The sequence below is a fragment of the Diadema antillarum genome, unplaced genomic scaffold (assembly GCF_040938485.1).
Source record: "Diadema antillarum isolate AM-2024a unplaced genomic scaffold, OU_Dant_1.0 seq00001593_RagTag, whole genome shotgun sequence".
NCBI classification, from domain to species: domain Eukaryota; kingdom Metazoa; phylum Echinodermata; class Echinoidea; order Diadematoida; family Diadematidae; genus Diadema; species Diadema antillarum.
Window position 1 is genome coordinate 299,228 of NW_027272309.1, and position 12,765 is coordinate 311,992.

The 12,765-nt window shown below is 37.9% G+C and overlaps 1 protein-coding gene across 1 annotated transcript in view; it reads right to left on the reverse strand.

Annotated features, from left to right (window-relative positions):
• Positions 1 to 9,777: 9,777 nt before the first annotated feature.
• LOC139710956 (epidermal growth factor receptor-like) overlaps positions 9,778 to 12,765 on the reverse strand; it is a 50,219-nt gene continuing 47,231 nt past the window's right edge. Inside the window, exon 29 of the mRNA XM_071622877.1 lies at positions 9,778 to 12,655. Within this exon, the coding sequence (XP_071478978.1) occupies positions 12,126 to 12,655 (530 nt within the window). The 3' untranslated portion in view covers positions 9,778 to 12,125. The remainder of the gene's footprint in view (positions 12,656 to 12,765) is intronic.

Below are 12,765 nucleotides of genomic sequence, written 5' to 3' on the forward strand. Positions count from 1 at the left end.
TTTTTTGGGGGGGGGGGGGGTTTGGGTTTTTTTTTTTTACACTCTGTTCAGGAGTGGGACCTACGCCTATCAAGCTTGCTTTTCAGTAGGGTCATAGCGTACATTTAATAGCATACATAGATCCAAACTTACAAAGATTGACCGCCATGTTCAATGTATGTTCACAATGTGCATCCTGCAGCCGATTATTGTGTTTCACTTTAATTTACTATATTTGATGTATATTCCTTCATTGAGAAATATGAAAATAAATTGAAATGAATTGAACTGAATTGAATTCAATTGAATATTTCATAAGAGAATTCTCGTTATATAGGAAGAAATCATCAAAAAGACGTTGGGAAACTTAAAACCCATTGCAACAGAAACTGTAGCATTCCTTTAATTCAAATATACATGTACTTGTTATCCTGGTTTTACGCAACGAGCTAACAACCATGTACTTTTAGGGTGACGGATGTGGTTGGTAAATTAGTATGTGGTTGCAATTAATTCCTATTGGTAAGAGGGGGAAACATGCAAAACTTCATCAACATTCCAGATATCTGTACTTGTTGATTCTGATTGAAATTCTCCCATTCTCCACGGGCGAGTTCACTTCCTGTGTAATTGCATCCGCTGAATCAAACAATCAAAGACATAAAAATGGATGAGATAGTTCCATTTCTTTCATATCCCTGGTAAATCTAATCAAATGAGTTCATAAGAATGACAAGGCTATGGATCCAGGCCAAAAGTACCATAATGAACATACGCCATATATTTAGCGAGTGTAATTTTTCGCCAATCCGGACTTCCAGAAAAATTTGCGAGGAGTTAAATTTGCGATTGTGGAGTGTAGAGAATTAATAGTGTGTGCACGTCACATACATATCGGAACAGAGTTGAGATTTTCGCGTGTTTTTCACGAAAATTAAAACCTCGCGAAATACGGCGTATGCGGTAAAACTGAATAAGGTGATTAAACATTTAATACGGTTTCAGGAAGGGACATGCCCCACTTCGATACATGGTTCTTCTTGATTTTGTTCATTAAGTTTTTTTAGCTTTAAAGAACATCTTATTGGTTTATTTCTTGATTCAAGTAATCGAAGTTTTGATACGTTAGATCGTTCAATTTTGTTCAGTCGGCCTAAATGATATGATTATGGAATACGCGGGAATATCATGGTATCTGTTTGAGAATAATTTGTATGTATTGTAATTGGCACTACAGGCGGTCACTGTTCTTGATACAAACATTGGTTGCGAAATTCCTCAAGGTTCAATATTGTTGGACCTTTATACGGTATCGATTTATATCGACAGCATTTGTAATTCATCTCAGTTCTTAAGTTTTATACTTTTTATTTGATGACACCAGTGTGTTTACGTCAAATAGTGATATAGCAATCTTAATTCATTCCTGTAATTAGGAATTGAGAAACTTAAAAAAAAAAAATGGATAGTCAATGACAGACTAGTTTTGAATAGTAAACAAAGATTGAAAAATAAAAACACCAACAACACCGAAATATATAATATTCACAGAATGAATGTAATATATTGATTGTATCAAATACCCGTCAGTTTCAATAATCATGATTTATCATAATTATGTTGCTTATAGTTTTTAGGTGAATACCATACTGTACAGTATATGTCCCCAAAAAATTACAATCAGATTTTCGCATTGATAACACCCAATATGATTAAACTGACTAAATGCTACTTCAAGGTCTAAAAATATAACATCTTAGCTCTATTTTGCAGAAAACCCCATTCAATTTGGTTAAGCGGTCACAAAGCAAAGAAATGTGGATTGTTGTAAAGCATGTCATGAGTCTGATTCTTCCAACTTTAGCACTTCGATGCTCTTGTGTGTGAATACAATCGACGAAACTTGGAGGGAAGAGATTCTTGACATCCTCTACAAAATTCCTCATTTCTCTTTGACCACTGAAGCAAATCGAATGGGGTTTTCTGTAAGATGTGGGCAATGAGCTATAGTTTCATACTCTGAATTTGTACTTAGATTGATTCCCTATTTTTAAAGATATCATTGCGGAGCTCCCGTTGTATTTTTTTTAATTTTTTTAATTTTTTTTTTTTTTTTTTGGGGGGGGGGGGGGGACATACGGTATATATTGGTCATACATGGCGTGAACACAGTGGGGCCGTTTGCAACCGTGTAGCCAAAATGTGTTGGTATGCTGTAAACTCCCCAATAAACATTATTTTTCAAAATGAGAAATATTTTGATTATGATATATTATGCTTTGATATTTTCTCATATCAATAACGGCGACGTTGCTTGGTCTAATCGTTCCGATTGTTTATGAAAAGGTTATAAACTACTTATATTACAGAAAAAAAATGCAGTTCGATTATAATTTTGAATGCCCTTTTTAATGCCCATCATCACATTGCCAATTTTTCGTGAATTACAGTTATCAAATGTAGGCCGACACGAAAACAATCTGTTGGTCACAACCATTTTTATGTATTGTGTTCCACATGTTTACTGCTGTGGATACACTAAAGAAACTTTGAGTTAGATAATGGTATTCATGATTATCAAGTATCATACACAAAATTCTTGTCATTTTCACCTTCATTTGGTCTAAACAAATGCTATAATTATAGAAACTCTAGGCCTATAAACTATTTGAAAGGTCCTATCCATTGGAATAATTTACCACTCGGTCTTCAAAATATCCCATTCCCTAATAATTCAAAACGTGAATATAAAGTTCATCTTATGAGTTTGTTTTCTTCCTGTTTCTGACTTTGATAAAGTATATGAATAATACTTTTGTTAATCTACTTTTTTATGATTGTAGGGCTGTGCTTGTTTTTTTTTTTGTCCTTAATATATTTTTATACTTTAAAGTTGTTTGTTGGTCCCCATTCACATGTTCTTCATGTTTGTCATAGTTGCATGTGTCTGTGCATTTTGATGTATTTTCATGATGAACGAAGTAAGCTGAACTGAACTAATCAGAGCTGAACTGAACTGAACACCCATCTTCAGAAGTTTCCATCACTGACAATGTTACAATCTCCTGTATATTTTGCTCTACACTTAAAATCTACTTCTGACATGTCTACCTCTGCCATTTTACGCCCCTACGTTTGCTCTAGATGCTATTAATTACCTCTGACATTTTTTGCCTTTCACATTTTTCACACCTACACTTTCACTCTTGACATTTATCACGTGACATTTCTACCCCGGACATATTTCTTCCGACCTTTGTCCCCCTGACATAGTTTATTCACTGCTGACATTTTTACATCGGACATTTTGACATCAATGCGATAATAAACACACAAATGTAAGCACACACACACATACACACACACGCAAACAGACAAGTACTAGTAATAAAAAAAAATCAATATGCATGGTGTCCAATTTTGTATACTTCTATCCTACCGTCAAGTTAAATCTGTAGTTTGTGGAGAATTTGACCATGCATTTTCAAAAAGAACAAAATGTGACAATTTGGCCCCTGATTCAGCCCCAGCCCCAATGGGGTAAACCCCTGGATTTGCCATGAACAACATTGGAGATATATACTCACAAATTCATGTATTTTTTGTTTCATGGAAGCTTGTTTGCTAGTATGTTTGTTTTTGGGGTTGTTGTTTTTTTATGTTGTTAGATTCTGAATTTGGGGCTTTTACTTCCCCTGGGAGTCCCTATCAGGGGGGTTGGAGCATGGTGCCCATTTCTACAAATGTATTATATTCTGTCACCTTATACGGTACTGGTATAATGCCTGTCAAGTTGGTGAAAATCTGATTATGTGTTTTCAAGAAGATGAAAGTGTGAAAATTGGGCCCCAGTTTGTTTCCCTCAGGAACATCCCCCGTCAGATCTGCCATGAATAAACTTGAAACTACAGTCACCAATCTACTGACTCACAGCACTATTTAACTGAGCTTATCACCTCTGGTTCTACTAGAGAAGAAAAATTTGTGAAGATTCCTTAATTTGGGCTCTTAAAAGAGAGATACATAATATGATTGATTGGTTACACAACGATACAAACACATACACCACACATTATGATGCCACTCTCTACTAGTTTTCCATCTCCAAATGACAACACTATTACCAAATGTCTGCAAATGATCAAGAACTGTATATTTATTCATCAGTCCCTGCATCGAATGATGTACATGATATAATAACACAGTTGTAAGATATTATAGATATATACACGCTATCATAGCATAAAAAGTTAAACATTTCTTGTTATTCTTATCTCTGAATTTCTTTTTTCTGTATGTATTGTTTTATACATGCAGTCATGTCACACCATCACGTATCATTCGTTCATAATCACATGTTGATAATTTAGAGTAGTACCGTTAATGATCTAGTACAAGTAATATCTATGAAGTTCAACCTTCTTTGTAGCTTGAAATGAGCCAACGAGAGCTCGAAGTACAACATGCACATTTGGGCTTGCCCGTGCAATACATGTTTATCAGAAGCAAAGGCTATGAAAGCTCAGAAGACCTCAACTCGTAATCATAGAACTGACCACCAAAACCATGAAGATGATAACACACTTTTTTTTTAGTACTAAAACATTAGTCTCTTCTACACAATATCTATCAGATTTCTGCAAAGAAACGTTGCAATGATCAGCATTACTGTAGACACAACATATTGCATGAGAAAATCAAATTCCTGAAGTCACATCCTTCATTAATCAAGAGACAACAGTACCATTTCCAGTCAAATTTACACGGAATGCCTTCATTCCGCTTGTGACTCCTGCGACCGAAATCACATGCAATGAACACGGGACAACTTTTATTTCTAGCTAACTGAATACCAATTTCCTTTTAGAGTCGTCTGTTTTGATTTCCTAAGGCAGAAATAGAAACTTCTTGAAACTATTATAGAGAACCTGGTAAAATGGCCTTTTGTGTTTTGATGTTCTATTGTTGACTTTATTTGGCATTGATAGGTTTGACTTTATGGTAGAAAACTTCCTTCCTCTTAAAAACAACAACAACACACTTTTCATATAACCAAATGAATATGCACATAAAACATCCGCTGAACAGAGCTAACACTTACAACTTTGCAACAACTTTAATACAGATACATCATACACATTGTCATTTTTCTTTTCCCTACTTCTAGCACTACGACTTAATAAAAGGAAAGAGGTTTTCATTTTCACAAGAGCAAGAGTATCAAAATATAATTTACACTTTTAGATTGCACCAACCATAACCTTTAAGTTATTCTTAAAAAAAGATACATGAACTCCTCCTCCATATACTTTTTTTTTTTTGGCCACTTCGTCTATAGAAGATATCGATAGATATCTCTCAAAAAACAGTACTTTCTAATTGCATTCCACAACTGAAAAGATTAAAATTCCTTTCTTTCTGTGACACATTTTTGTGTACAATTAATCTGCAGCAGGCAGTTATCTGTATATAGTAACTCTGGTAGTGACTTTGTGTCTAAAAATTTTTTGAAAAAGTTTCCCCTCATAAGACTGTGGAAATATTTGCAGATAAAAAAAAAAATCAACATCAAACTTGTATGTACTTACAGATTTTGTACTGTAAACTTCAGATTGACTGCTTCCACTGACTCGCTACTGAATGACTTTATCCAACTGAGTTTGAGATCCGAGAAGCGACCGACTCTAGTACTGGCTGGTGCAAACGTATGAGACTCTGCTCTTGAAGGCAGCAAAGATGTTACTGCTTGCGATAAAAATTTCGAGTACAATGAGAACGGATCACTGCTCCCGAGCTTGCAGGTTTCGATTCCTCCACGTGGACAGGTGAACAATGCTAACTGCATGCATGCAGTGATCATTATCTCTCAACATCTATTAACCCGTTGAGGACGAGCTGATTTCGCTATAACATATATTTCCAATAGACACCTGCCCGAATATACATGGGACTAGTATTCAACAGGTTAATAGGCTTCGCTGATCTGGTGTGCAGCTCCATTATATGAATAGAGTTATCGTCTGGTAATCATGAAAAAAAAAATGAAATTGGTCATAATTTGTGTATCATTCCTTCTAAATATGAGCCTGATTTGGTACAGTGTCTTTTTTGTGTATGTTGTTATGCACTTATCATCAAAGAAACCCTTCATTTATATAGAAAGAATCCCTTTGTCAAAGCCTGGCAAACGACCTCTCTTTGAACAATGCGCAAAGTTTTCGCAGAAGGATCGTTTGTGCGCAGCTTCAAGTTTTTGCAAGATCAAAGCAAACCCCCTTCACCATTCCTACAAATGCCATCCTTACAGCACCATAATACTATTTGAATGAAATAACGCTAACCAGTTACACCAACCGCATCACATGTTCAAATTACTTGGAAGCGACATTGTGGGATAAAAGAAAAACAGATAATATTACCATACACATAGTACCATATTGTCACCTTACACCGTAATACAGTTTAACATTTGTTCGAGAGAGAATGAGATGAAGAAAGAGAGAACCCTAAATATACACAAATTATATCAAAAGATATAGATATAATACACTGACATTGTTCAGTACGGAACACAATCATCTGAAACTCCACAGCTCACAGCACATTTAAACCTCAAAACAAAACTATTTCAACACAAGATACAAAAAGTACTACAAACAAAAATGAGGCTAATACATCTGGAAAACAAAGACAGGGAAATAAAAACACCAAACTCTGAGAGAGAGAGATACTTAAAAGATTACTTCCACAATTAGAAGATGAGCCATGAAAGACAGTGATAGGTCATGAATTGTGAAGATGTCGCTTTCGTTGCATAATTGGCAGGAACTTTCTAGCACCACTTAACCCGTTCCATACTGAATTCTAAAACCCCCATAGACTTAATACACAGGCCACCAGGTTCCCATATGGAACGGGTTAAAAAAAACACCAAGAGACAGGAACTGCCCAATTGAACCCCAACTGAAAAAGATTCAACTCTGAATCATACTATGAAGATGAAAAGTGTCAAAGTCACAAATTCCCTCAAAAATCTTCCTATTCTTTTTTATTTTGGGTGTGTGTGTATGTCTTTTTGCCAGTTGCTTTTAATTAATGGTATAGAAAGGGGTGAATTTGTCTGAGAGATATAGCCCTGTAAATATCTTTGCAGAGTTTACACACAGGTTGTGAAGTGTCGGACACCCTTGACTGCAGAAAGTTCATAAACTGATGACATAGTTGCTTACTATAGTACTGTGGCATAAATGATAGTTGTACCCCTTAAGAATGAGGGTTTTGGGATTCAAATCTTAACAATTCATGCTAGGTTGAATAAAGTGGTGGACGCACAAAAATTGAGAGGCACACAGTCAGGATCATACAGTACAGTACATGGCTCTGTAAGAAAATGAAAGGGAAATGGTGAGAGAGAGATGATGAGAGAGAGGGAGGGAGAGATAGATAGATGGAGAGATTTAGAAATACATGGATGAATAGAAAGATATTACAGAGGCACATTGATAGATGTGGAGAGATAGATGAGTAGATGGACAGAAAGAGAGAGATATATACGAAAGAGAGAGACAAAGACACAGAGAGATATACAGAGGTATATGGATAGTGGGGAGAGATAGATGAGTAGATAGACAGAAAGAGAGAGGAATGAAAGAGAGATAGAGACACATAGAGATATACAGAAGTATATGGATGGTGGAGAGATGAGTAGATGGACAGAAAGAGAGACAGAGACAGAGACACAGGGAGATAAACAGAGGTATATATATATATATATATATATATATATATATATATATATATATATGGATAGATGATGTGGAGAGATAGATGAGTAGATGGACAGAAAGAGAGAGAAGCAGACAGAGAGAACGAGACATATAGAGTTATATGGATAGATGAATAGATGGATAGAGAGAGAGAGAGGGAGAGATACAGAGGCATATAAACAGATGTAGAGAGATGGATGAGTAGATGAACACAGAGAAGGAGAGAGAGAGATAGAGAAGGGGAGTCTGCAAGAGAGAGAGAGAGAAGGAGATTACAATGTACTTCTCTTCATATGTACAGTATCATTTAACAGTTTCAATATTACGTTACTGCAGCATGCTTGACTTGCAGTTGGCAGTGATGTTAAGGTTATATACATACAGTAACATTTGTAGGTAGTGAGTCATCCTTTTCCCACACATAAAAACATCACGGTACCTAGAGACCTAAAAATAATTGCATATAACGTATATATCTAAACCTTGGTATAATAGGTCTATTTTCGTCCACTGGACAATGTCCACAACACAAACACATGGACTCATCATTATAAACGAGGGAGAATCGCCAAGCTAAATGCATATTCCAGATGCCTCAAACGTATACAGTGTTAGTAAGATGAGTACATGAACTGTCCATTAGAATAAAAATTCTTTGCAGGTCTGAGGAAATGATTTCTACAGATACACATAGTTTAACAATGCAAAAGGTACAGTATAAAAACTTTTTAACACATCTTTAAAAAAAGAATTAATCTAGGAAGATTGTGAGCCTGACAAACTTTGCTGTCAAAAAGGTCGTAAACTCTGCACCTGAAGTTAATTACCTTCTGCTGCTCCTCTTGAAACTTGGGTTCTTTTTTTTTTCTTTCTTTCTCTTTGTTTCCCATGGGGGGGGGGGGGGGGGGGGGGGGGGGGGGGTCTCTACCACCTTAAAACACATACATGTACCACACCAGCATAGATTGCTGACACACTAGTTTGTCAAATTTCTTGCTCAATCTCCATGCACAGCTTCACGCATTAAAAAAAAAATGCTCTGTTGGCCATTTAAAGGAGCGTACTGCTGGAAAAAGTACCACATAGACAAAAAGGAAGTCGCATTGAACACAGCAGTCAGCAACAGGCAGAAGATCATAATATGATCTCTGAAGGGTGAACACTGTTCTCTGTCTAATTGATTAAAGTATTGTATGAGGACAGCCTTCTCCAATTTCTCTCTCATTTCCTTTTTGTTATTGGGGGGGGGGGGGGGGACCCAGGGAGAAATATATCTGGAACCAGAGAATTACAAACATCTCTGAAGATACCACCCTTCACTTGCATGACAACTACGTTGTTGTACGAGGGCATTTAATCCCGATGATAGAAACGCGGGGAAGGTAATAAATAGAGAACTGGGGCATATGATGAGAAGATTGGTCGTAGATTATTACAAAATGATATAATACAGAGTCATTGCATCATATGTATTCAGTGAGCAGGATCTCTTTTAAACCTCCAATTCGGGGAATTGACGGATCATGCGCTATGAGGGAAATGATGCATCATGTATTACGAGGAAAAAAATGAACACACAACAGGATATTAAGTAATCGCAGCAAGTTCAGTCAACTACATACCAAGGTTACATATGAGCCCAAATTTCGATGACATTTTGTCTTTGATACTTTGACACCTCAAAAAGAAATTGAGTTTTATAAATGTGAAGCAACTACATTGGAAGGCTGAAAATCTTCATTAGGGGTTAGAACAACAAATCAAAATATCTCTAGAAAGCTCGACAAGAAAGTATTCCTGTCTTTACTCGTCTTACCCCTCCCCCTCTCTCTACTCTGATCACTCCAACCTTGTAACACATGACCCCTTACATGTACCTATATAGGGCTTGATTGTCAGTATCAACCCTTGAATTCTTGACCTTTGACCTGTTCAACAGAACACTCACATAAGTGTACATGGCCTCTGATACCCCGTTGTGTGCTCTCAATGATATATATCTCACCACCTATTTAAAAAAAACAACAACACTACATTTTCATTTGTGATACACTTTTCAGAAGTCAATACTTTTTGATGAACACCAACACATTTCATATCCATCATTTCACAGAAAGAAAGAAGGAAAAAAGGTAGATATAAAGTATACCCAGGAACTTAATACAACTTGCTACACTTATAAACAAGTACTTGAGACTGTTAAGTACTCCGTATCCTGATTCCTGTGGTTGAAGACATATGTGCCACACCATACTCCATGTTTCTGACTGCTTCCTACTCAAATGTGATGCACAAAATGGCAAAGAAATTAGACATACTTGGCTGCCTCTTTTTTTTTTCTGGTAACCCACAAGGTTCAGTATGTACAATGACCTGGCCATAACTAAGCTATGCTTTTTTATTGGTGTCACTGGAGTTGTTGCTCTTGTAGACATCCTAAAAACTGGCAACAATATGCCTCTCCTAAAACAAATTCATTAAAAAAAAATAGATTCCTATAAAGTGTGTGATCACTCCTAGGTTTGCCCAATCACAGTTTTACTACCCCAACTGAGCTGTGGTCCAATCTCTTTGTAGAGAAGACATATTACATAGTGTGATATGTCGAGTGATATTACAAACAATGGCAACATACCCATTGATTACACAAGTAAATCAAAACAGAAAAGAAGTTACATTACATCATCTACTATTACACAACCAAACCAATTTCCTGACCAAAATCTTGGTGCAAAAGAATTCTTATTATGTCTAGTGGGTCAACTGCTGAATATCATCTGATTCATTAAAGTATTGACTCCAGACTCTATGACAGCTTCAGATATAAAAAGAATATCAAAATGACTGTTGTCCAGGTTTAGATCATTAGAGTTAAATCAATGTGGAGGAAATATTAACAATTTGCCAAACAGTGGTCTGATGATCTCATCACTTTTACATTCAGATGCAGCTATATTTCAGACCATTCTTGTAGTACAGTTTGACGACTCTTTCCAACCTTTGATTTGAGAGCTCAAAGTATTCCCTGTATTATTGCCAACTCAAATATCCATGACAGAATAAAAGCAACTTGAATGTCATTAGTTAAAATGCGCATAGGAGAATCACTTTCCTTTTCTACAATACCAGCCTGATTATATGAAAAAAAAAGAAGAATTAGACGAGACATACGGAACAGCAGACACATATGAAAATATTTCCCGCGACACATCGCATGTGCCGGGATAGTACCATGAAAGACATTCATACAGTCATACGCATGCACGCTTGTGGCCAAACGCGGCCGCGGTCAAATCTATTTTAAGTACTGTGCGACATTGAGAGGTGATAGGAGTCCGCATGATGTTCTTGTCGTGCGATGGCCGCACAAAGCTTTCGTCCACAGGCTTGTACGAATCTCTAGGAGTTGGGCATCACATATTTTGGGAGGAATTCGGAATAAAGGGGGGAAGAAATCACAAAACCACACTGGATTACAGAGTCGTACGTCAAAAGAAGACTGGATTTTTGTTTTCCTTCTTATTCTTGATAATGATGAAACACGTGTGTCAATCGACGGTGCTGCTAGCCCAGGAGGACAACTTGATTTACAGCTTTGGATGGAATAGTATCATCATGTCTTGAATGGGGGGACGAGGATGCGTTTCCTAGGCAACGAGGAGACTGGATGCGGAGAACTGGATCGCCATGCACATCCACAAACATGCCCATTTCTGGAAGATGATCTTACGGTGGAACAATTATCAACATATTCACATACGTGTACGTAGATTTGGCTTATTACGATAGGAATGACATCTCTAAATGATAAAAGGCCAAACATTTTCATAACCAAACATTTAAAAACATCATGCAAACAAAGTCCACTGAAGGTGTTCATCGAGGAGATTGATGGGAACCCCTAAATTTTAATTTCTTCTTGTCACATGTCATCTGCGCTATCAACAGACTCTATCCTGCTTTGCTCCTGAGGATTCCTGTGAGGTGTCAAAAAGTCGCTAGTTCTCTTCTCACCTCCAAATGAACCCTCTTTTTGATTTACCCCCTTATTGATACAGAGTTACACGCAACAGCGTCTTCTCCGGAAGAATGTCGGGCAATTAGTGTGTCAAATTTCTTTGCAGACGAACAATCTCTCCAAGAATGCTGCAACATGCCTCTTTTGCCCATTTCCAGCTGCACTGGGCAGAAGATGAATATGTGGGATGGGTTTTTGCGTATGCATCCACGTAAGTACTATGCCATAAGATTTTTCCTGCTCTTTGCTGTATTGATTATTCATCCCAATAAAAGGTCCCATCTTTAAAAAAAGAGAAGGAAAAAAGATACAGAAGTCAGTCATTGCTTTCAGAGTTGCATGGAGTTTCTTTTTCGCGAGCGTCACACTGTCGACTCGCCGCGGTCAGTGACCACATCAGAGTTCACATAGTCATTCTCCGGAGTGTCTCCGTTTGACCGCCTCCCAAGACTTCCTGAGCTGGAGGAAGGGAGCTGGGATCGGTAAGCCCCCTGCTTGGCCCCACTCTGTCCATTGGCCACCCCTGGCGGGGACATGGCCCGCGGCACCGGCCCCTCGAACGAGACGTCGCTCAGCAGCGGGGTGCTGTAGCTGACGTTGGGGCTGGGGTAGTTGGGCGTGGTCGGGGTGCGGGGCTGGGAGGAGTTGCTGTGCTGGCGGGTCATGAGGTGCGGGTGCTGCGCCACCATGGGGGTCCAGGGGTCGCCCGTGTGGATCGTCGGCGACTTGGCCGTCGGCGCCGCTTTGCTCATGATGGCGTGGTACTCCATGTTGTCCATCATCCCGCCAGCAGAGGGCGTGCTCGGCTGGGAGCCGGTTCCGTCATTGAGGGGGAGGTATACGTCACCCAGGTTGGCTGGTCTTCTGGGATCGTTCTGGTAGTCGTGCTCTTCTGCAATGAGACAAAAGCAAAGGGATGGGAGATTAAAAGATAAGAAAAAATTCTGATGTACAGTTACTGGACTCTATTATCACACCTCTACAAAATCTTTTGCTCATACT